General features: G+C 41.5%; 1 protein-coding gene across 10 annotated transcripts in view; it reads right to left on the reverse strand.

Moving 5' to 3' along the window:
• Positions 1–22,023, reverse strand: part of ARHGEF3 (Rho guanine nucleotide exchange factor 3) — a 339,677-nt gene that overhangs the window by 21,719 nt on the left and 295,935 nt on the right. For all 10 annotated transcript variants that reach the window (XM_050781160.1, XM_050781165.1, XM_050781161.1 and 7 more), the window contains 4 exons: positions 7,173–7,343; positions 5,688–5,750; positions 3,158–3,254; positions 2,920–2,996 (listed from right to left, as the gene is read on the reverse strand). In XM_050781160.1, coding sequence (XP_050637117.1) covers positions 2,920–2,996; positions 3,158–3,254; positions 5,688–5,750; positions 7,173–7,343 — 408 coding nt within the window. The remainder of the gene's footprint in view (positions 1–2,919; positions 2,997–3,157; positions 3,255–5,687; positions 5,751–7,172; positions 7,344–22,023) is intronic.

A 22,023-nucleotide genomic window follows, 5' to 3' on the forward strand; every position in this document is an offset into this window, starting at 1 on the left:
ATTTTGCCCAGGCTGGTCTCCTACTCCTGGGCTCAAGCGATCCACCCACTTCAGGCTCCCAGAGTGCTGGGATTACAGACATGAGCCACCGTGCTTGGGCCCTAGAATATTCTTATTGAAGAAACTGTCGTTTAGAGAACCGAAGCTACTTGCTCAGCTGGAGACAAAACTAGAGTCTGACACTTCTTCTTGCTTCCCCTTTACCTTGGAGTTCTGAACTATTTGCCATCTCTTTATTAAATAGACTATCAATAATTTATAAGGGAAACTCACTTTTTAAAGAAGTTCTATTATCCCCCTAATATTGTGAACAAATCTTTTTTTTTTTTGCTTCCATGTACCCTGGCTCTTTCTTAGGAATTAAAATTTAATGAGACATCAAATTAACATGAGAACTTTCTGCCTTGGAGAACTGATAAAGTATTTTATCATTGAAAAAACGTTGGCATGGAGATAAGTCACTTGGAGGTTGTTTCTTTATGCTAGAGAAGGCTTACTCAAACAGGCTGACCCACTAGGGAGGGGGGGGACACTGATTCTCAGTAACCGGGGTAGTTCCCTGAAAAAAAGCAACCACTCTGTTTAAGGTCTTCAAAGTAAAAGTAATTGATTCATTCTAAGGTCAAAAGGACTTGCCAGGGCTGTCCCACTTGGAAGGCTCACTTGTTTAAAAGGATTTTTCCCCCCTCACTTTTTTCCTTTGCGAGGAAAATAAATCAATTTTTCATGGGTCGAATGGGCTCTGACTTTTCTCATCCAAAGTCCACTAAGATGTTTATTTTGTTCTGTTAAAAATACAAGAACTCAAACATATGTACCCCTAGGTTTACTGTTCCCACTCACACGGACACATCTGCAGTTAAAAGAGGAAAACATTTAACAGCTCGTCGGGCCTGATAAATAAGGGCCATTTCTCATGAAGTCTGGCAACAACGGGCCAGTTGTTTAATTTTAGGCTGCTCTTCAAGATCCAAGTCCTCATTTGATGCCTGAAGCGTCCAGATAGCAATGGGCCAGCATGGTCACACTTCCTTTGGGTATGTACAGAAAAGGACTGCAAAGCTGTTCCCAGATCACACCAATTTTCTAATAAACATGACAAATGTTTATTTCAGCAAAAAGTTAATAACAAGGCAAATTCCTACAATTTTGCTTCTGGCATAAATTGACAATTTGCATATGATGCTTAAGGAAACCATGTAGTCCTGTACTGCTGTCTCATCAAAAGCAGAGGAGTTATCCTACAAATTCTGGAGTGCGACCTAACTGCTCCTTTTACCCCCGTATCAAAACACTCCACAGACTCAGGAAGTTTAAGAGATATTGAGGCAGACTCTCTGCTCATTATACCTTCTCTGTCTCTGTCTCCAGTTGGCTGGCTCTCTTTGGAGAAATTTCTTTGTGGGCTAAAGAAGTTAAGACATCTACCATGGCTCATAATAAAATGAAAGTCAAAAATATAAGATGAATGATCTCTCTTGAAATATTAAGGCATATTTTCTAAATTATTCATCTTAGACCATTACTTGCCTTTCAGATCCCTTGGGATATTTCAGCCTTGGTGCTAAAATTGACTCCTGAACTAAAGCTACCTAAGTCATGAAACTCTCATCAAGTATCTTGATCAAGGCAGTCACTGAGAAACATAAAGTTAAAAGATCAATGTTAAAACTTTCTGGCGACAGAGCGAGACTCCGTCTCAAAAAAAAAAAAAAAAAAAAAAAAAAAAAAAAAAAAAAACTTTCTGCACATCTATGTATTATCAAGGCATGTGAACCGAAAGGTTTTAGGAAGATTAAAATGCAGATGTAACTGAATAAAGAGAACTCACACAGCAACAGTAGGATTTATAACCTTCACAACACTCTCCAAACAGTGAAATGATCTCTAATATTAGCTGTTGTGGTACTTCCTGCCTATTTTTCTAGAATACTGTGTGCAACAGAGTGATGAGAGACCTAATCTTGCCTGGAAGAAGTCAGCAAAGTAATCTCCTCTCATTATCTGCTTCATAACAGATGAAAAACACCTGGAACTGGGGTGGAACATTCAAGTACTCACAGAAGGAAACGTAAATGTATAGAATAGGGAGTGGTGGGGACTGAGGCAAAATAGAGCACACGCCTTGTCTAGCATAAGTTAACCAAACAAACAACAACTTTATGTACACAATACAAATCCAGCCCTAGGATCATAAATTTATGACTCCTAATCTAAGATCACAGCTTCTTTCTTTTTATTTAATTACGAAAAGGAATGGATTGTGTTGGGATGAAGGTCACCATAATACCCAGCTCTCCTATAAATTACTTAGCATGGTATATATCCTAAACATTAGCAACCTTTACTTATTATCTTGTTTATAAAACTACATTTTGACCATGAGATTTTTTTATGGCCTGAAAAGTTTTTTTTTATATCTAAACATTAGCAACCTTTACTTATTATCTTGTTTATAAAACTACATTTTGACGATGAGGTTTTTTTTATGGCCTGAAAAGTTTTTTTTTTTTTTTTTTTTGATAGTGGATAAGTCACTAAATTTTTATTGGACTATATTATACTAGCAATTGGCCTGATAGAATATTAACTAGTTTTACTTCATTTGATACGAGACGAGTAATAGTTTCATGTGTACCTTTACTTATTTTGTTGCAAAAGGCCCTGTTACTTTTAAATGCAGTAAATTTGTAACAAGAAAAAAACTGTTTTCATGCTTTAAAGATACAAAGTTTAAATATAATTACAATTTTACTAGGAACTTGCTTTTTTTTTCTGATGCGAAACCAGTATTGGTAAAAAAAAAAAAAAAAAAAAAAAAAAAAAAAAAAAAAAAAAAAAAAAAAAGTCTAGCTAAAATGAAACTCCCATCTATATTTTTGAAATTTATCTTCAATAAAGACCAGAGAACTTTCTTACCCAGCCCACGAGGATGGGACCAACATGTTCAGTCGAGCCATCAGGCTTCCGAACATCTCGAAGCTGACTAAGGAGCTCTGGCAAAAAACAAACAGATGCTTATTTGTTAGGCAATCAAATATGAACAGGGCTGGAAGTAGGTTATTCACATTGCAGGCATTTCATAATCACTCACTCATTAATAAGACAACTCAATTAAGGCTACAAGTCACAACTCATCCTGGGAACAAAATTATACCTTCATGTAGAGGGATTAGAGAGTCCAGTGTTCCAAAAATTTGATTCAACTCTTGTTCTGTCATTATGGAGAGTTTCAGCATGGGGTCATGATAGGCCTGCACAAAAATGGCAAGAGATGGAAGCAAATGTTTAAAATCAGAGGAAGTACATTGTTCATGTAAGTAACTCCTGATAGGTCCTATCCAATAACAAAACTTCTGGCTCTCTAACAACAACTTCTCCCATAAAGCTGCAGGAACAGCAGACAGGTGTGGCTGGAGGAGAGGAGAAACCAGCACTGCCTTGAGCCTTTGTGGTTGAGAAACCAAAGCAGATTTTTCAAAAGCTTTTTTATTCTAGTATATCATGTATCTAGGAAAGAGCACAAATCCTAGGTATAGAACAGATTTGACTGTTAATATGTTTTCAAAATCAAGATCCTGCCTTTTAAAAAAAAATCCCACTTTATTCAAAACTAGCTACCAGCAGATTCTTTTTTTAAATTAGTACATATTTAAAATAAAGAAAAAGAGGAAAGAAACAGTGATTGGTATCCTTTACTACTGATTTGAATGAAGAGAGCAAAACCTCTGCTAATCCTATCACCTCTTATTAGAGAAAATTAAACAACAAGAATACACAGTTATACACAGGGCACTGAAGTAGAATACAAAGACTTAGAAGTCTCCTACCTTCAAGGAATTTTATAAAGCTAATGGGGAAGATAAGAAAAACTAAAATATTTTCTAGTTTTATATTTTAGTTTCCAATCTCATGGAAAACTAAATCTATGTTTAAAAAAGAATTTTTTTCTTTTTTTTTTTTTTTGAGATGGAGTCTTGCTCTGTCACCCAGGCTGGAGTGTAGTGGCATGATCTCAGCTCACTGCAACCTCTGTCTCCTGAGTTCAAGTGATTCTCCTGCCTCAACCTCCTGAGTAGCTGGGATTATGGGTGCCTGCCACCACGCCTGGCTAATTTTTTTTTTTTTCTTTTGAGACGGAGTCTTGCTCTGTTGCCAGGCTAGAGTGCAGTGGATCTTGGCTCACTGCAACCTCTGCCTCCCAGGTTCAAGCAATTCCCTGCTTCAGCCTCCTGAGTAGCTGGGACTACAGGTGCACGCCACCACACCCAGCTAATTTTTGTACTTTTAGTAGAGACAGGGTTTCACCATGTTGGCCAGGATGGTCTCGATCTCCTGACTTCGTGATCTGCCGACCTCGGCCTGCCAAAGTGCTGGGATTACAGGCGTGAGCCACCATGCCCAGCCTAATTTTTATATTTTTTAGTAGAGATGGGGTTTCACCACGCTGGCCAGGCTGGTCTTGAACTCCTGACCTTAAGTGATCCACCCGCCTCAGCTTCCCAAAGTGTTGGGATTATAGGTGTGAGCCACTGGACCCGGCTTATGTTTAAAATTTAAAGATTCAAATCAAGACTGATGTCACATGACAGCAAAAAGCCATCAAATCAAAACTGCTCTAGAGGGTCAGAGAATTAAAACTGGAGTGGCCAAGGAAAGTTTTGAAGATGAGCTGCTTGGTACAGAGAAGGAGGCAATAAATGTTATGTAAGAATAAACTGAGATTTGAGCTGGTTCCTGAAGGATGGGTGGATATGAACGGTTGAAAGGAACGAGAAAAGTTTGTAGGACGGTAGGGCCACCATGAGGAAAAGGATGGCCGGGAAACACCTCAAGGTGCTTGAGTTTGGCAAATCTTCATGCAGGAAAGGGAAATTACACGTATGACCAGCATGATAACTCTCACAGTGAAATAACTTCTTTGTCCTCTCTGATCTCCTCCTCCAGCCCTGCCTAAAACTCAGTTTCTTAGCTGTGTCCAAGCAAAGCTTGGGTGGCCGTCTCTCAGGAATGCTAGAGGTGGAATTTCGTCTTAGCAGAAAGACTAAAAACCCTTAAAAGAAGGAAGGTATCCTTCCAACCCTGTGATTCTTTGAGGAGGTTGTGAATATCAGATGAAGGAGTCTGGTTTTAGCCTCCAAGCCATGGAGTAGGGGGGCTGTGCCACTGGAATGAAAACATTTTTGAGGAAGGTTTGTTGTCCTCCTCCTCCCCACACAAAATGTTGATTAGAAAACAAATTCCTATATAAAAGACCCCGGCTTATATGATAGTATGCAATTGCCTCATTTCACTTTATTTGCTTTTGAGATTCAAATGGCTTTATTTCTAAGACTCAGTTCAAGTTTCAGACAAGCACACATTCTCTCCCATGGGCAAAGACTCGTACATATGAGACTTCTAGGACAACGAAACATACATAAAGCGAGGCCTCCATGGACACTTTCTGATTTGGGCTGAAGTATTCTTTGACATGCATTAGAGACATGCAGAGGTAAATGCCTAAAGGTGCCAGGTCTGGAGAGCTATTCTGCCCTCTGGTTTTGAAGCACTTTCCCCACTGCTTGGTGTGTGGTAGCAGACCAGTCTTAGTCATAAAAGGAGTTCTCATGAAGCACCACTTTAGGGTTGTGAAATTAGTCAAGAAAAAAAAGTGACTTGACTCAAATGACTGGATTTAAATTTACCTTTTTTGCTAATTTCAAGTCTTCTATCAAGTCTTCTTCTCCTTGGGAAAGCTCAAAGATGGCCTGCAAGGAAAGATAAACATATTCACTGAATTCTCCCTTCATTTACAAGACCATATTCAAAGAGTGCTGGCTCCACCACTCAAAACCCCAAATTTACATATTTAAGTATTTTAAGTTACATTAACCTGAAGCAAATGCATCTATGCTTAACCCTGCAATGAAAAGATACTGCAAAACTACTGCATATTGTGCTTCTCTGTTTCTGGGAGAAAGTTTCCACACATTTCTAATTCAAAAAGTCATCTTTCATGTTAGAGAACTTTGATGCAGTCAAACAAGAGGGAACTATTTTAGGTAAAATAATTAGCGTAAGCATGGATTTGGTACCCTTGTTGTGAGAGGCAATCATAAGAAGTGATTCAGAGGCTGTTCTAGATAATGGATGTGGCAGTATTATTAACTGGGCCATCCTCACTTTTTCTTCCACTCGACAGAAGGCGAATCTCAGCAGAAAGTTTTATTTGTATTATCCAATGCCTTTAGGCTGATACTGTAGGAAGAATCCAACATTTTATCACTCCAAATACAATCTGGTAAAGTTAATTCATTCTAAATTACCTCTCAGTCCCACAGGTACAAAAAATAAAATTATAGGAGCTGGCTGTGTGGAAGAGTATGTAATGTAAATGGACCGTTTCTAATTTGGCTCCATTAAGCCATCATACTAAAGAGCTATGACGCGCAGAACACTCTTTCACTTCCATCTGGGAAGTCAAACTGTCAGCAAACATTACATTATTAAAGGACTACAAGTTTGTAATTATATTTCAGGGTCTACTGTGTTTCAGGATATAGGGAAAAAGTGGTCAGGCTTTGAAAGCTCCCTCCACCTGGGGCTGCTTGGTAAACTGAGGACAAAGCAGGTGGAGGCACAACCCTGGGCTGGATACTCCAAGGATCTCATCCGATGATGCACACATGAAGTTCTCAGCACAGCCTGGCACAAGCACTTAGACAAGCTCTTCTATACAGGGTAATATTATCAGAGCCATTTAGGGCAATTGATACAGAAAACTTACAGGGAATGAAATTAACTGGATTTTTATAGAAAGGAAGTTTTCCACAACGCTGAATCAAAGTTATGGAAACTGAATATTTTAAAATAGTCTAGAAGTTGCTATCAAAATATAACTAAAATGATTATTTCTGTGAACTTCAGAATCCTAAATAGACATTTGGTTTCATCTTCTTGTAAATTCACATTTTCACATCAGTTTCTTTTTAAAGTGGGGGCCACACCCTCCCAGCTGGTTTCTGGTTTCTCAGTTCCTTCCCCAAGGTCAGACACTCCCGTTTGTCCTTCTACAAATGCAATGAAGAATTGATTTGGAGACTAAGGCGCAAACTCCAGCACGGCTGACGCCTGCAATGCACCTTTGTTCCAGACACACAGCCAACATGGAGTTTGGGCCCGGAGCCTACCTCCTGACGTTTGATTTCCTTGGATGTAAGCATCTGATTGACGCACACATCGAAGGTCTCACTCCACAGCTTGCTATCTCTCCGTTTCGTGCTTGAGGGGGCGGCATTTCTGGACCAGGGTCGGGGGGCGAGGATGTCAGGGCGGCTCTCACTGCGGAAGCTAATGGAGCGCTAAACAATGAGAAAAACAAACCATCACGGGGGCAGCGGCAGGACTGGGTGGATCTTTGAGCAGTTTCCTGTCGTTGACAGAACATAAATCATACATGTGAAAGAAAAAGAGGACATTGCCACAAGGCCTTTGGGAAGTGGGGCATTGTCTTGAGCCTACGTGCTAAGGAAAATTGGACAGGGGGCTGCTTTGGAACATGCGCTGGGAGTATCCGTTCTGTGCGACCTGGATACCAAGTGGACTACAGTGCAAGCACATATCAGGCCAAACTCACGCATGAAGGCAGTTCTTGGATACGTGATGAGCTCTACTTTTTTCCAGTGGACATCTCCCCTCTTTAGAAGAACAAGAGATAACAATAGTGGATGACCTTTATTTATTTAAACATTTGGCTAGTACTCCTACTCTCCTCCTTCTATAAATAGAATCCCACTAACTTTGGGTATCCTATTACATATAGTTTTGGTGGGCTCCCCCAGACCTGACCAATAGAGTATTCCACCATCCTGGTTCAGGGATGGGCATGTGATTCCCTGAAATTTCTCACATGATTTATGGGAGAAAGGAGGAAAGAGTATTCCTTTGAGATTGTGAGTTCAAGAGATAACACAAGCAGGGGCTTCCAGCAGCAACTCTCCCTGGTTAAGCAGAAGCATCTGTCTGCTACAGGAGAGAATAAAGGGACCTAGAATAAAGGATGGAGTGACCAGTGGAGGCAGGAAGGGAGCAAGCTTTACCAATACTGCTTGAGCCTCTGGATCCCACTGTGCCTGAAACCGGAAAGAACAAGAACCACCCTTAGACATTTTCGTTACATATAGAAAGACATTTCCCTTTCTATTATCTCAGTTGGGGTTCCATCAACTTGAAAAGTCCTGACTAATATACATACTAAATACCATCTTCGCAGCACATGATTCCTGTCCCTGAGGTATTTTCCTATTTCCCAAAGAGGCCCCGGTAGACTCCGGGGCCGTCTAACCATCCGAAGTCCACCTTTGTGACTTAAACATGCTACCAAAATGCTTTTCATGACAAATACAAATGATCCGGAAGAAAGCTGAGTGCATCATTTTCAGTCTTCATACTAGAAGATTTCATTACACTTATTGGAGACTGCCAAAGCAATGAGGTTGCTGTGCTCCAAAACCACATTCTTATTTAGGAAGTGTTCCCCCCCATGGCTCTCTGTGGCCTTCCGCGTGAAGTTTCAACTCCTCAGCTTGGCACAGAAAGTCTCTTGTAATCTGACCACAGTCTCCATATTTAGGATCCCATCCTGCCACTCATCCATGAGCCTCCATTTCTCCAACCATACTAGGCTATCTGTCATTCCCTAAATACGTCATGCTTTGCCATCCCTCTATACTCCCTTCAAGCAATCTTCTCTTCCTGGAATGTGTTTCCATCACTTCAAACTGGCTTTTTTTTTTTTTTTTCTGAGACAGAGTCTCGCTTTGTCGCCCAGGCTGGAGTGCAGTGGTGCGATCTCGGCTCACTGCAAGCTCCACCTCCTGGGTTCACGCCATTCTCTTGCCTCAGCCTTCTGAATAGCTGGGACTACAGGCGCCCGCCACCATGCCCAGCTAATTTTTTGTATTTTTAGTAGACACAGGGTTTCACCGTGTTAGCCAGGATGGTCTCAATCTCCTGACCTCGTGATCTACCCGCCTCGGCCTCCCAAAATGCTGGGATTACAGGTGTGAGCCACCGCGCCTGGCCATGGCTGGCTAACTCCTAACTGCCCTCAGGATATAAGGATGTAACTCAAACAGCACCTCCTCTAAGAAGTCTTTACCAATATTCTCCCATCCTCCTACCCCAGAGCAATTTAGACATACCTCTTATATAGCAATGATCACACTTGATTATAATTATTGGTCACCTGCTCTTAACTAAAAACTTCCTGAGGTCAGGAACTGAATTTGCATATGACATATGAGCCTTCATCACAAAGGCATTCTAAGGTAGTTCCCAATTATTTTGAGATTCAACAAAATTCCAGAAAGTAAAGAAAAATTTTAAAAAGAACTATTCAACATAAGGGCATTGTTAAATAAGTTATAATTGGCTGGGCACGGTGGCTCACGCCTGCAATCCTAGCACTTTGGGAAGCCGAGGCGGGTGGATCACCTGAGGTCAGCAGTTTGACACCAGCCTGGCCAACATGGTGAAACCCTGTCTCTACTAAAAGTACAAAAATTAGCCGGGGCGTGGTGGCATGCGCCTGTAATCTCAGCTACTCAGGAGGCTGAGGCAGGAGAATCGCTTGAACCCGGGAGGTGGAGGTTGCAGTGAGCCGAGATCGTGCCACTGTACTCCAGTCTGGGTGACAACAGTGAGACTCTATCTCAGGAAAAAAAAAAATTATAATTCCCTGCTGGATGGAATATTATCTAGACAATTCAGAGATAATTTAAAATGTAAACATCCCTTCTATGTAGCTTAAAATAAAATCAGGATTAAAAGTCTATATGTGAACATTTTATAGTTATGCAAAAAATGCACATGAGCAAAGATATAAAGGGAACATCACAAAATTCTATTGTTTTTTCATGTTGACGTTATGGGTGATTTCTGTCCTCCTTTATAAATTTTTATGTCTTTTGTTTTTTTTTTTTTTTTGAGATGGCGTCTCGCCCAGGCTGGAGTGCAGTGGCGTGATCTCAGCTCACTCACACCATTCTTCTGCCTCAGCCTACAGAGTAGCTGGGACTACAGGCACCCGCCACCACGCCTGGCTAATTTTTTGTATTTTTAGTAGAGACGGGATTTCACTGTGTTGGCCTGGATGGTCTCGATCTCCTGATGTCGTGATCTGCCCGCCTCGGCCTCCCAAAGTGTCTAAAATGGCCAGGCGTGGTGGCTCACACCTGTAATCCCAGCGCTTTGGGAGGCTGAGGCAGGCAGATCACCTGAGGTCAGGAGTTCAAGACCAGCCTGAACAACATGGTGAAACCGTCTCTACTAAAAATACAAAAAAAGTAGCTGGGCGTGATGGTAGGTGCCTGTAATCCCAGCTACTTGGGAGGCTGAGGCAGAATTGCCTGAACCAGTGAGGTGGGGATTGCAGTAAGCTGAGATTGCACCACTGTACTCCAGCCTGGGTGACAGAGCAAGACTCCCTCTAAAAAAAAAAAGAAAAAGAAAAAAGAAAAAAATGAGGCGGGGCTTGGTGGCTCATGCCTGTAATCCCAGCTCTTTGGGAAGCTAAGGCAGGCGAATCGCTTGAGCTGAGGAGTTCGAGACCACCCTGGGCAACATAGCAAGGCCTCGTTTCAGTTCTAAAAAATATATATATATATAAATAAATAAATGAAAAATGTAAAAAGAAACTTCCAAAGAGCTTCAGGGTATTACCACAGCCTTCTGGAAGCAAGACGCTCACTCTGTTTGCAAGTAGCAACACAAGCCCCTTAGGCTGGCACAAATAGCGGGGAGCTCCTGGGCTCACTAACGAGCTCATGATGGCTGGACCAGCCCTATGCAGGTCAAGAAAGTACTTGCACCAAATACATAGTTCACTAATGGTATCTTACAAATCCTTGTGATCTCTTAAAAACAGTCCCTTGTAAACAGTAACCAGTAACTAAATGCACGCAGATCTCCAGCACTCAGAATCAAGCATTAAAAGGTCAAAACAAGTGCAGTGAGTCATTAACTTGCTCAACCCAATTTGCAGTTCTGATGGCAGCTGAGTTGAGAATTAAAGAGTAGAAAGAAAGGAAAACACACACAAAAAATTCAAAATGAATGTTTCCACTTTCACTTGAGAGAATCAACCTCCTACCCTGTTATATTTTCAGTCCTTGGCTAACTTTAAACTCCCCCTACCAATTTGAAAATCATGTATACTAACTTTAAATTTTCATACATTACAAAAGTATATAAAATTAAGTACAAATGCCCTCATTTCCCCAAGTCTAGAAGTAATAACTGTTAAGTTTGTTCTAGCTCTTTCCAAAGTTTTTCCATGCATTTGTTAACACCCATAGAAAACTGAATGTTTTCTCTTTTCTTTTTTTTTTTTTTTTGAGATGGAGTCTCACAGTTGCCAAGGCTGTAGTGCAGTGGCATGATCTCGGCTCACTGCAAGCTCTGCCTCCTGGGTTCACGCCATTCTCCTGCCTCAGCCTCCCAAGTAGCTGAGACTATAGGCGCCCACCACCATGCCCAGCTAATATTTTTGTATTTTTAGTAGAGACAGGGTTTCATCGTGTTAGCCAGGTTGGTCTCGATCTCCTACCTTGTGATCCGCCCGCCTCGGCCTCCCAACATGCTGGGATTACAGGCCTGAGCCACTGCGCCAGGCCGAGAATGTTTTCTCTTTCTACTTTACAGTATCTTTAGGTGAAATTGACATAACTCAATTACTTTTTTTGTTGTTGTTTCTTGGAGATGGGTCTTGCTCTGTTGCCCATGCTGGAGTGCAGTGGTGCAACCATAGCTCACTGTAACCTCAAACTCCTGGGCTCAAGTGATGCTCCCACCTCAGCCTCTTGAGTAGCTAAGATTATAGATGAGTGCCACCACTAAGCAAGTGCCTGGCTAATTTTTTTATTTTTAATTTAGTAGACATGGAGTCTTGCTGTGTTTCCCAGGTTGGTCTTGAACTTCGGGTCTCAAGAGATCCTCCTGCCTCAGCCCCCCAAACTGCTGGGATTACAGGCATGAGCCACTGTGCCCAGCCTACAATTAACCATTTTTTAGTGAACAATTCAATGCTATTTAGTATATTCACGAGGTTGTACAACTACCACTCTATCTAGTTCTTAAACATTTCCATTACCTCAAATTCACTTATTTTTTAAAATGGCTGCAGTTAGTATCCCTCCCATAGTCTGGACAGGCCTATTGATTTAATTAATCCACAACTGATGGACATTAAAATTGTTTCCAGTGTCTGGCTATTACAAAAAGTGCCTCAGTGAACATGCTTTGTGTATATGTGCTGATACTTCTAAAAGGCAGGAATTCCTTAAGTGGAATTCCTTGGTCTAAGAAGTATGAACATTTTAATGTTTGAGATGTACCACTAAGTTGACCTCCAAATAGGCTATTCAGCTTTATATTCCTCAGATAGGTAAGTATCTCTCATAGATTGGTCACATTCTCATAACAAGGTATTATATCAATCTGATAGGTTAAAACAACTACACCTTAATTTCAGTTTTGTGTTTCGAAGGTAAGATTGAGCATATTTTAATTAATTTATTTAAAAATTTCCCAGAGAGTTAGAGATTGTCTTCTGCTGTGGCATGGGAAAAAGGAGAGCAGTAAGCTGTACTAGGTGAGCTCTACCATTACGGAATTCTTGCTTTGCATTTCCCTAGTGATTGCTGGACTCGGGGTACTATGGGGGATATCACAGAGGGTCTTTTATATGCTTTGCCTACACTTAGCACTTCTGATATATTCTCTCTGATTCTCATAACCACCCTGCAAGTTGGGGGTTTATTCCCATTCTACTGAGGAGGAAACTGAGGTTGAGGGAGGCTAAGATTCAAAACCAGATCTGTTTGGTTCCAACAGAGCCTGAGCTCTTTCTACTATGGGGACTGCATCTACTGTTTGCATGCAAGACATGCATTTTGGGGAGGTTTCAGTGAGATGGGATCCAGCTCCTGCCTTCTAGGAATATAAATCTAGTTAAGGAGCGAGAGAGGATGCATTTGCTCAGCTTTAGGAATAACGGCTGATCTCTGACTAATCAAACTTCAAATTTACACCTTTAATTAGGCTGGATTAAAAGAAACATTTTTTCTTACACCACTCAGAAGGGGACTGGATGTTGAAAGAAGAATCCCAAGGGAGGAATAAAGAATGCCAACCATTTTTCCAGGTGAGGTTACTCACACCTGTAAGTCTAGCACTTTGGCAGGCTAGATGGGAGGATTACCTGAGGCTAGGAGTTTGATACCAGCCTGGGCAATGTAGCAAGACCCTGTCTACAAAAAAGGATAATCATACAATAATACCAAACCAGTGTGTGGGCAGCAGCTGGGCTGGGCTGGGGACAGCACCTGGGTGATGGGTGGGTGTTCACAACAGCACTGACTACATACCATGAGCTACCCCGAATCCATCATCAGTACCACTGGGAGAAACTATATTGAGAGAACTTGAGTTGAGGGAGGAACAGGCAACTACTACTAGAAAAAAAAAAAAAATCTCTAAAGAGGATGCCTCTTTAGAGAGAAGAACAGCCATATCCCTACCAGCATTCCTGCCACTGTCCATCTACACACCCTTTGCCCTTCTCTATTTTTCTCTATATTCAATATGTGCTATATTTATAGGTTTGTTTATTTCATGTCTATTTCCTTCCAATAGAAGGTAAACTCCTTGAAGGCAGGCATATCTACCTGCTGATGGATTCATCAGCAACTGACATAGTAAGACCTCAACAACTTTTGCTTAATTATTAAATGTTATGCTTGCTATGTGCTGGGCACTGTGAGGAGAGCTCTAGAGGGAAGGATTCTGCCCCCTTTACAGATGAGGAAACTTGAGGCTCAAGAAGGTGAAACTTTGCTGAAGGTCACACAGCAATGAATGGTGCTTTATTAGTTAAAACCCAGCGGTAAGGTGACTGTCAGAATGACAATTCAAGTCTAGTCTATTTCAGGCCAACCCCTCTGCCCCAATACTTAACCAATATCCTACCCTAATTGCCCTAGGATAAGATTCATAGTGTGGTGGGGTACACATGCCCAAATAAATGAATTGTAGGTTACTTCTTGGCCTGTAGAAAGTTTGAAAGTTCTTAACCTGGCCACCACATTTTGGACTACAGATTCTTTATTGTGGGAGGCTCTCCTGTGCATTGTAGGATATTTAGCATCATCTTTGGCCTCTAACCACCAGATGCCAGCAGCACAGCCAGCCCAGTTATGACAACCAAAACATCTCCAGACACTGCCAAATGTTCCTGGGGTTAGAAACACTGGTCCACGGTTAACTAGGAGAGGCCCACCTGAAAGTGAGGGACCTGGCCTTGGGCAGGACCACATAAAAACAGAAGCACATACATATATCTCCCTGGGTGTGGGGATGCTGGGAATGGAGTGAAAAATATTCCAGGACAAGCAAGAGTTTCCGTGAGGGAATCTGGCCTAGCAAATGAGTCAAAAACTGAAATCTCATAATTGCTGGCAGCTAAAACAACAATGACCATAACAGAGATAATGCAGATTGAGGAAATGGTGCTCATGTTTATGCCTGAGCTGGATATGTGGAAAAGATGCTGCAAATGCAAAAGAGACTGTCAGGGGCTGGGGGAGGGGGGTGGCAGGTGCACTTTGCACGTGTCAGAGGAAATGTAAACCCAGCAGGTAGGCATGATGGGACAGATCTGATTTGTTAATGCCGCCTGTTCAGCGGGGTCCTCCCTCGCCCTGTTCCAAAAACCGTTTTCCACAGCCACAGATAACATGCTCCAATAAAGTATTCAAGCCAAGGAAATTCTCCACACTTACCATCCTAACCATATTGCTATTTTGTAGCAGATGTTTTATTACCAAGGATTGGAGGTTGGGGTGGGACTGTAAGAGGAAAACACTTTCCTATGTTGCCACTGCGGTGGGTTAAACCAAAGTGTACAGCAATAATGGCCAGGACAGGAAAATGTTATCCAACAGCATCCTGGAGGAGTCTCCTATGAGGCTTCATTACAGAAATTAATGATAAGTGAGAAGTAACACTTCCCAGCTGTGTGGTCTCTGTCACATTTGACCCTCATGCTAATCCTAGGAGAGGCATTGGGCAGGTTCTTGTATTTTTCCCCTTTTAATAGATGAGAAATTTGAGTAGCAGAGTGGTAAGTGATTGGCACAAGTATTGGAATAGGAACTGAGTGCAACTGTTTGACTCCAAAACATGGATTTGGGTGAAGAACATAGGCTTTGGAGTAAAACAGGCATGGCTTCAAGTTCACTCAATGGCTGAGAGACCTTTCATCTCTCTGGGTCTCAGTTTCCTCATCTCTAAAAGGTGCATAATAATAAGTACCTCACAAAGTTTTAGTGAGGATTGGATAAGATAAAGTACACGAGAGGCTTGGGCAAGTCCCTGGCACTCGGTCAGCAGGAATGGTAGTTACCTATCATTGTCATACCACAGACCGCACTGCCACTATTAGTGCTTGTTTATACATGCATTCATTCATTAGCAAACAGCAAACACATCTCTCTGAACTACCTGGACCAAATGGCTCCTAGGGGGACTTCCATTAGGATTAACTCCTAGGGAAAGAAAAGCCCTCAGCAGGACACTGTTGTTTATAAAAGATCTGGAAACAGCCTAAAATGTTCTACAATAGGGATTAAACAAATCACACTGCAACAATAAAAGGAAACCTTAAACAGTTGTTAAGAAACATTCTTTTTGAGAAAAGCTTAATGATAAGGAGAGAACCTCACATGTAGAGTTAAGTGAGAGAAGATCCAATTTGAAATACAACAAAACGTTAACAGGGGTTACACCCCTGGATGATGGGACTATGGATAATTTTTGTTTTCTTTTTAAAATTTTATTTATTTTTAATTTTTTGATTTTTTTTTTTGGTAGAGACAGGGTCTTACTATATTGCCCGGGCTAGTCTTGAACCCCTGGCCTCAAGCAATCCTCTTGTTTCAGCTTCTCAAAGTGATGGAATTACAGGTGTGAGCCACTGCACCTGGCTGATTTTTATTTTCATCTTTTAATTCTCTAGATTTATTTTCCAGACTTTCTTTAATGAAGAAATATTAACTAAGAAGAAACACAGTCAGCTGACGAATGTGAAAGACAATGAACACTGAGTTAGAAATGGCACAATAAACATAAAACCACATATTTAGAATCTGATTCAGATTGATGCCCATTAAAACCATGGTAAAAGGGCACCCAATTAATTCATAATCAATAAATGTCAAACCTCAAAAACACAGTACAACAAGAAAACCTTCTGTAGCTTGGAGATATTCTGAGTAGAATGAATGAAAAGCTGAAGAAAATATTTGGCTTAGGTGTGGAGAAAATATTATACAATTTGCATAGCACAAGTCCAAAATTAGGAAGGCTTCCAGAGGCTTGGGGCAGTAGCCCAATCATCTTCATTGGGCACCATAAAATGGCTTTTGCATGAGAATGTTAATGACAAAATATTCCACAAGCTGAAACGGAAATGATGACTCTCCCTGCCATAGAAGGTGAACAGCAGTGAGGTGGGATGCTCCAACTCAAAAGTCTGGTGACTATTTTTAAATCCTGGCAAACTTCAGGCTTTATAATGATGAAACTTTGACTTTTTGTGGTAAGCCTACGGCAGGAGAGGCACTCTGAACACCCTATGGAATCCCAGTTCTGGCCCTTACCAGCTGTGTGACCTTGGGCACAATTTTAAACCTTCAGATCTCTCCCTGTAAGTGATGATGAATCCTATCTTGCAGAGTTTTAGAGATGATATGAGGCCATGAACATAAGGTACTTTGTGCAGAACCTGGATCATCATAGATACTACACTAATGAGTGTTATTACTAAATAAAAAATGACAAGCTTTAAATTACAACAGTCAACAACTTTTTTTTTTTTTTTTTTTGGAGACAGAGTTTCGTTTTGTTGCCCAGGCTGGAATGAAGTGGTATGATCTCAGCTCACTGCAGCCTCCGCCTCCCGGGTTTGAGCAATTCTCGTGATCTCAGCCTCCTGAGTAGCTGGGATTACAGGCGCCTGCCACCAAGCCTGGCCGATTTTTTGTATTTTAGTAGAGACAGGGTTTCACCATCTTGCCCAGGCTGGTCTTGAACTCCTGAGCTCAGACAATCCACCTGTCTCGGCCTCCCAAAGTGCTAGGATTACAGGCATGAGCCACCGCACCTGGCCCAATATCAACTATTTGCAGTGGCTTCCAGGAACAATAAAGAACAGTAATATTCTACTACTCCAGGAATAGTAAAGAACAGCAGAGAATCAGGAGTTCCTTTTGAGATAGACTACAGATTAACTTGTCAGCTATACTCTCCAAGCTTGTCCAACTCGCCTTATTTTGTTGTTCTGTTTGTTTTATTTTAGGCTTTTAGCAGCCTGAAGCCATGGTTTTTAGTTTCTGTTTCTAGTGATAAGCGGAAAAGAGGGATAAGGAAGGGGCTTTACTGGCCCAACCAGAAAGAGAAACTAAGAACCCATGACTGTATTCTCTCCCTTGGATACCCAATACAAGACAGTCTGGTTTCTGGTTGCTTTCCCTAACACACATGTGCCATCCACCCCCAAGCTCCATCTCCATGTCAGCCAAATAAGCTAGTTATAGAAAATATGTGACCTTGGACCAAGGGACAAAGTTTGAGGTGCTCGGAGAAGGAAATCATGGTTGTCAGACATGGAAATCAGCACATATGCTTGGGTAATTTCTTACTTATTTATTACTACTTCTATCTAGATGGCATCAGTCATCCCATATTCCCTTCTCAAGCCTGAAATGCTATCTCCCTTTCATCCTTATCATCTGTGAGCCATTCCAGGTCCAACCCAAATCCCTCCACCCTTGCTAGGCAGCCTTCCTTGACGACCCCTCAGGCCATTGCTAAACTCTCTGTAGTGTATTTTATCATAGAAGATTTTCTAATCTTATTCATTTTTATCTGGTTGCAAAGGTAATACATAATTATTAAAAAATTCAAGTACAACAGAACTATATAATGAAAAAAATCAATAGTTCTATCTCATTTATTTATTTTCTATTCACTTGTAATTCTTACATATTGGGGAAAAAAGGAGAACACAAAATAAACAAAAGAACTGCAAAAGTATCTTATAATTGTATTCCCAAGAGACAACAGAAAAAAAAAAAAAAAGAATTTGACGTTCCTGGTTTTTTTCCTATCCATATACTAATATGGGTGTATATTATTAATTGGGACAGTGGTTTTGAACTTTCCCCCAATTTTCTTCCCCTACTTGCTAATATACCTTAGACAACTTTTACCAAGTAGAACTTTTACAATTCTCTAGAGCAGGACTACCTTTCTCTATTGACTGTCTCCCCATTAAGTCAAGTAAGAATAAATAACACAGTGGATCCAAAGAACATTAATGGAGACCACTAATTTATCATATATTCATGCTGCATCTGGGTAGAATAAAATAATTCCCTGATCTAAGGGCCAGAGGATGGAGCAATGAGAGGCTGTGGTTGCCAGAAACCCTTCTTTGCCATAGCAATACTTCCTGGAGGGGCTACAACTGGGGGAGGGGACACATATTCTATTATGAAGTAGCCCAGCTGCAGGAGATGGGCAGGGCCCCATCACTAGGCTGGCAGCCACTGCCAGGCCCTGGAGAGAGCTTAGGAGCAGCAATGGCTGCCTTTTCTAGTCATAATAATAGCAAGTACTAATTTTTGAGCACATCCTAAGTAATGTGTAGTATTAGGCACTGTGGATACGGAGATAAGACACCACCTTGGCTTGCATGGAAAACCCAAGGGGCCCCTGGGAAGAGCTATTTTGAAGGATATCACAGCAAAGAGAAAAACTGTGGCAAAAGAGATGGAGAAATGTTAAGAAGTCTAGATTTAGATGTGAAAACAGAGAAGCAGGTCTGTCCAAAACTGACACACATCAATAACAGAAGCCTTGCTGTATCAATGGCCTTTAGTATTCACACCCTTTGACCAGAATTCCATTTCTAGGAGTATAATCAAAGGAAAGAAAGAAGAACAGACACGCACATGATCAGGATGTTGAAAGCACTGTTATCTATAATGATCAAAAAACAGAAACAAATGTTCAACAACAGGAGAGTGATTAAATAACTGTACATTCTTTTGATGAAATGCTATATGAGTCCATTAAGAATCAGGTCTGTAGCCAGGTGTGGTAGCTCATGCCTATAATCCCAGCACTTTGGGAGGCCATGGTGGTAGGACTGCTTGAGGCCAGGAGTTTGAGACCAGCCTGGGCAACATAGTGAGATTTTTGTCTCTATTAAAAAAAAAAAAAAATCAAGTCTTTGAAAACTACAAATGACATGAAAAATACTCTTCCATTGTAGAGTTATTTTATACCGTTAAGACCAAAGGGAGTAAAAAAATAGCATATACAGTGTGATAGTGATTTTGTTTTAAAAAATGCACATGCAAGTATAGTAAAAGGTAAAATTGCCTGAGTATGTACCAAAATATTAATGGAAGTTTTTTGGTGATGGGAAGTAGGATTACAAGTGACTTTTACTCTCTTTTATGTGCTTCACTATATTTTTTTTTTTTTTTTTTTTTTTTTTTAAATTTATTTATTATTATTATACTTTAAGTTGTAGGGTACATGTGCATAACGTGCAGGTTTGTTACATATGTATACTTGTGCCATGTTGCTGTGCTGCACCCATCAACTCGTCATTTACATCAGGTATAACTCCCAATGCAATCCCTCCCCCCTCCCCCCTCCCCATGATAGGCCCGGTGTGTGTGTGATGTTCCCCTTCCTGAGTCCGAGTGATCTCATTGTTCAGTTCCCACCTATGAGTGAGAACATGCGGTGTTTGGTTTTCTGTTCTTGTGATAGTTTGCTAAGAATGATGGATTCCAGCTGCATCCAAGTCCCTACAAAGGACTCAAACTCATCCTTTTTTATGGCTGCATAGTATTCCATGGTGTATATGTGCCACATTTTCTTAATCCAATCTGTCACTGATGGACATTTGGGTTGATTCCAAGTCTTTGCTATTGTGAATAGTGCTGCAATAAACATACGTGTGCATGTGTCTTTATAGCAGCATAATTTATAATCCTTTGGGTATATACCCAGTAATGGGATGGCTGCGTCATATGGTACATCTAGTTCTAGATCCTTGAGGAATCGCCATACTGTTTTCCATAATGGTTGAACTAGTTTACAATCCCACCAACAGTGTAAAAGTGTTCCTATTTCTCCACATCCTCTCCAGCACCTGTTGTTTCCTGACTTTTTAATGATTGCCATTCTAACTGGTGTGAGATGGTATCTCATTGTGGTTTTGATTTGCATTTCTCTGATGGCCAGTGATGATGAGCATTTTTTCATGTGTCTGTTGGCTGTATGAATGTCTTCTTTTGAGAAATGTCTGTTCATGTCCTTTGCCCACTTTTTGATGGGGTTGTTTGTTTTTTTCTTGTAAATTTGTTTGAGTTCTTTGTAGGTTCTGGATATTAGCCCTTTGTCAGATGAGTAGATTGCAAAAATTTTCTCCCATTCTGTAGGTTGCCTGTTCACTCTGATGGTAGTGTCTTTTGCTGTGCAGAAGCTCTTTAATTTAATGAGATCCCATTTGTCAATTTTGGCTTTTGCTGCCGTTGCTTTTGGTGTTTTAGACATGAAATCTTTGCCCATGCCTATGTCCTGAATGGTACTACCTAGGTTTTCCTCTAGGATTTTTATGGTATTAGGTCTAACATTTAAGTCTCTAATCCATCTTGAATTAATTTTCGTATAAGGAGTAAGGAAAGGATCCAGTTTCAGCTTTCTACTTATGGCTAGCCAATTTTCCCAGCACCATTTATTAAATAGGGAATCCTTTCCCCATTTCTTGTTTCTCTCAGGTTTGTCAAAGATCAAATGGCTGTAGATGTGTGGTATTATTTCTGAGGACTCTGTTCTGTTCCATTGGTCTATATCTCTGTTTTGGTACCAGTACCATGCTGTTTTGGTTACTGTAGCCTTGTAGTATAGTTTGAAGTCAGGTAGCGTGATGCCTCCAGCTCGAGAGCCCCTCGGGGCTCGCCCCCCCGCCTCACCGGGTCAGTGAAAAAACGATCAGAGTAGTGGTATTTCACCGGCGGCCCGCAAGGCCGGCGGACCCCGCCCCGCCCCCTCGCGGGGACGGAGGGGCGCCGGGGGCCTCCCACTTATTCTACACCTCTCATGTCTCTTCACCGTGCCAGACTAGAGTCAAGCTCAACAGGGTCTTCTTTCCCCGCTGATTCCGCCAAGCCCGTTCCCTTGGCTGTGGTTTCGCTGGATAGTAGGTAGGGACAGTGGGAATCTCGTTCATCCATTCATGCGCGTCACTAATTAGATGACGAGGCATTTGGCTACCTTAAGAGAGTCATAGTTACTCCCGCCGTTTACCCGCGCTTCATTGAATTTCTTCACTTTGACATTCAGAGCACTGGGCAGAAATCACATCGCGTCAACACCCGCCGCGGGCCTTCGCGTATATTTTTCAATATTTATTTATTTACTTATTTTGAAATAGGGTCTCACTCTGCTGCCCAGGCTGGAGTGCAGTGGCATGATCTCGGCTCACTGCAACCTCCACCTCCTGGTTTCAAGCGATCCTCATGCCTCAGCCTCCCAAGTAGCTGGGACAACAGGTATGCGCCACTACGCCCAGCTAATTTTTGCATTTTTTGGTAGAGACGGGGTTTCACCATGTTGGCCAGGCTGGTCTCAAACTCCTGACCTCAAGTGATCCGCCTGCCTCTGCTTCTCAAAGTGCTGAGATTACAGGCGTAAGCCACCACGCCCAGCCCCAGCCTCAATATATATATATATTTTTGAGACAGAGTCTCACTCTGTCACCCAGGATGGAGTACAGTGGCACAATCTCTGCTCACTGTGACCTCTGCCTCCCGGGTTCAAGCAATTCTATCTGCCTCAGCCTCCAAAGTAGCCGGGATTACAGGTGCGTGCCACCACGCCTGGCTAATTTTTTGTATTTTT

Source organism: Macaca thibetana, chromosome 2, assembly GCF_024542745.1.
Source record: "Macaca thibetana thibetana isolate TM-01 chromosome 2, ASM2454274v1, whole genome shotgun sequence".
NCBI lineage: Eukaryota > Metazoa > Chordata > Mammalia > Primates > Cercopithecidae > Macaca > Macaca thibetana.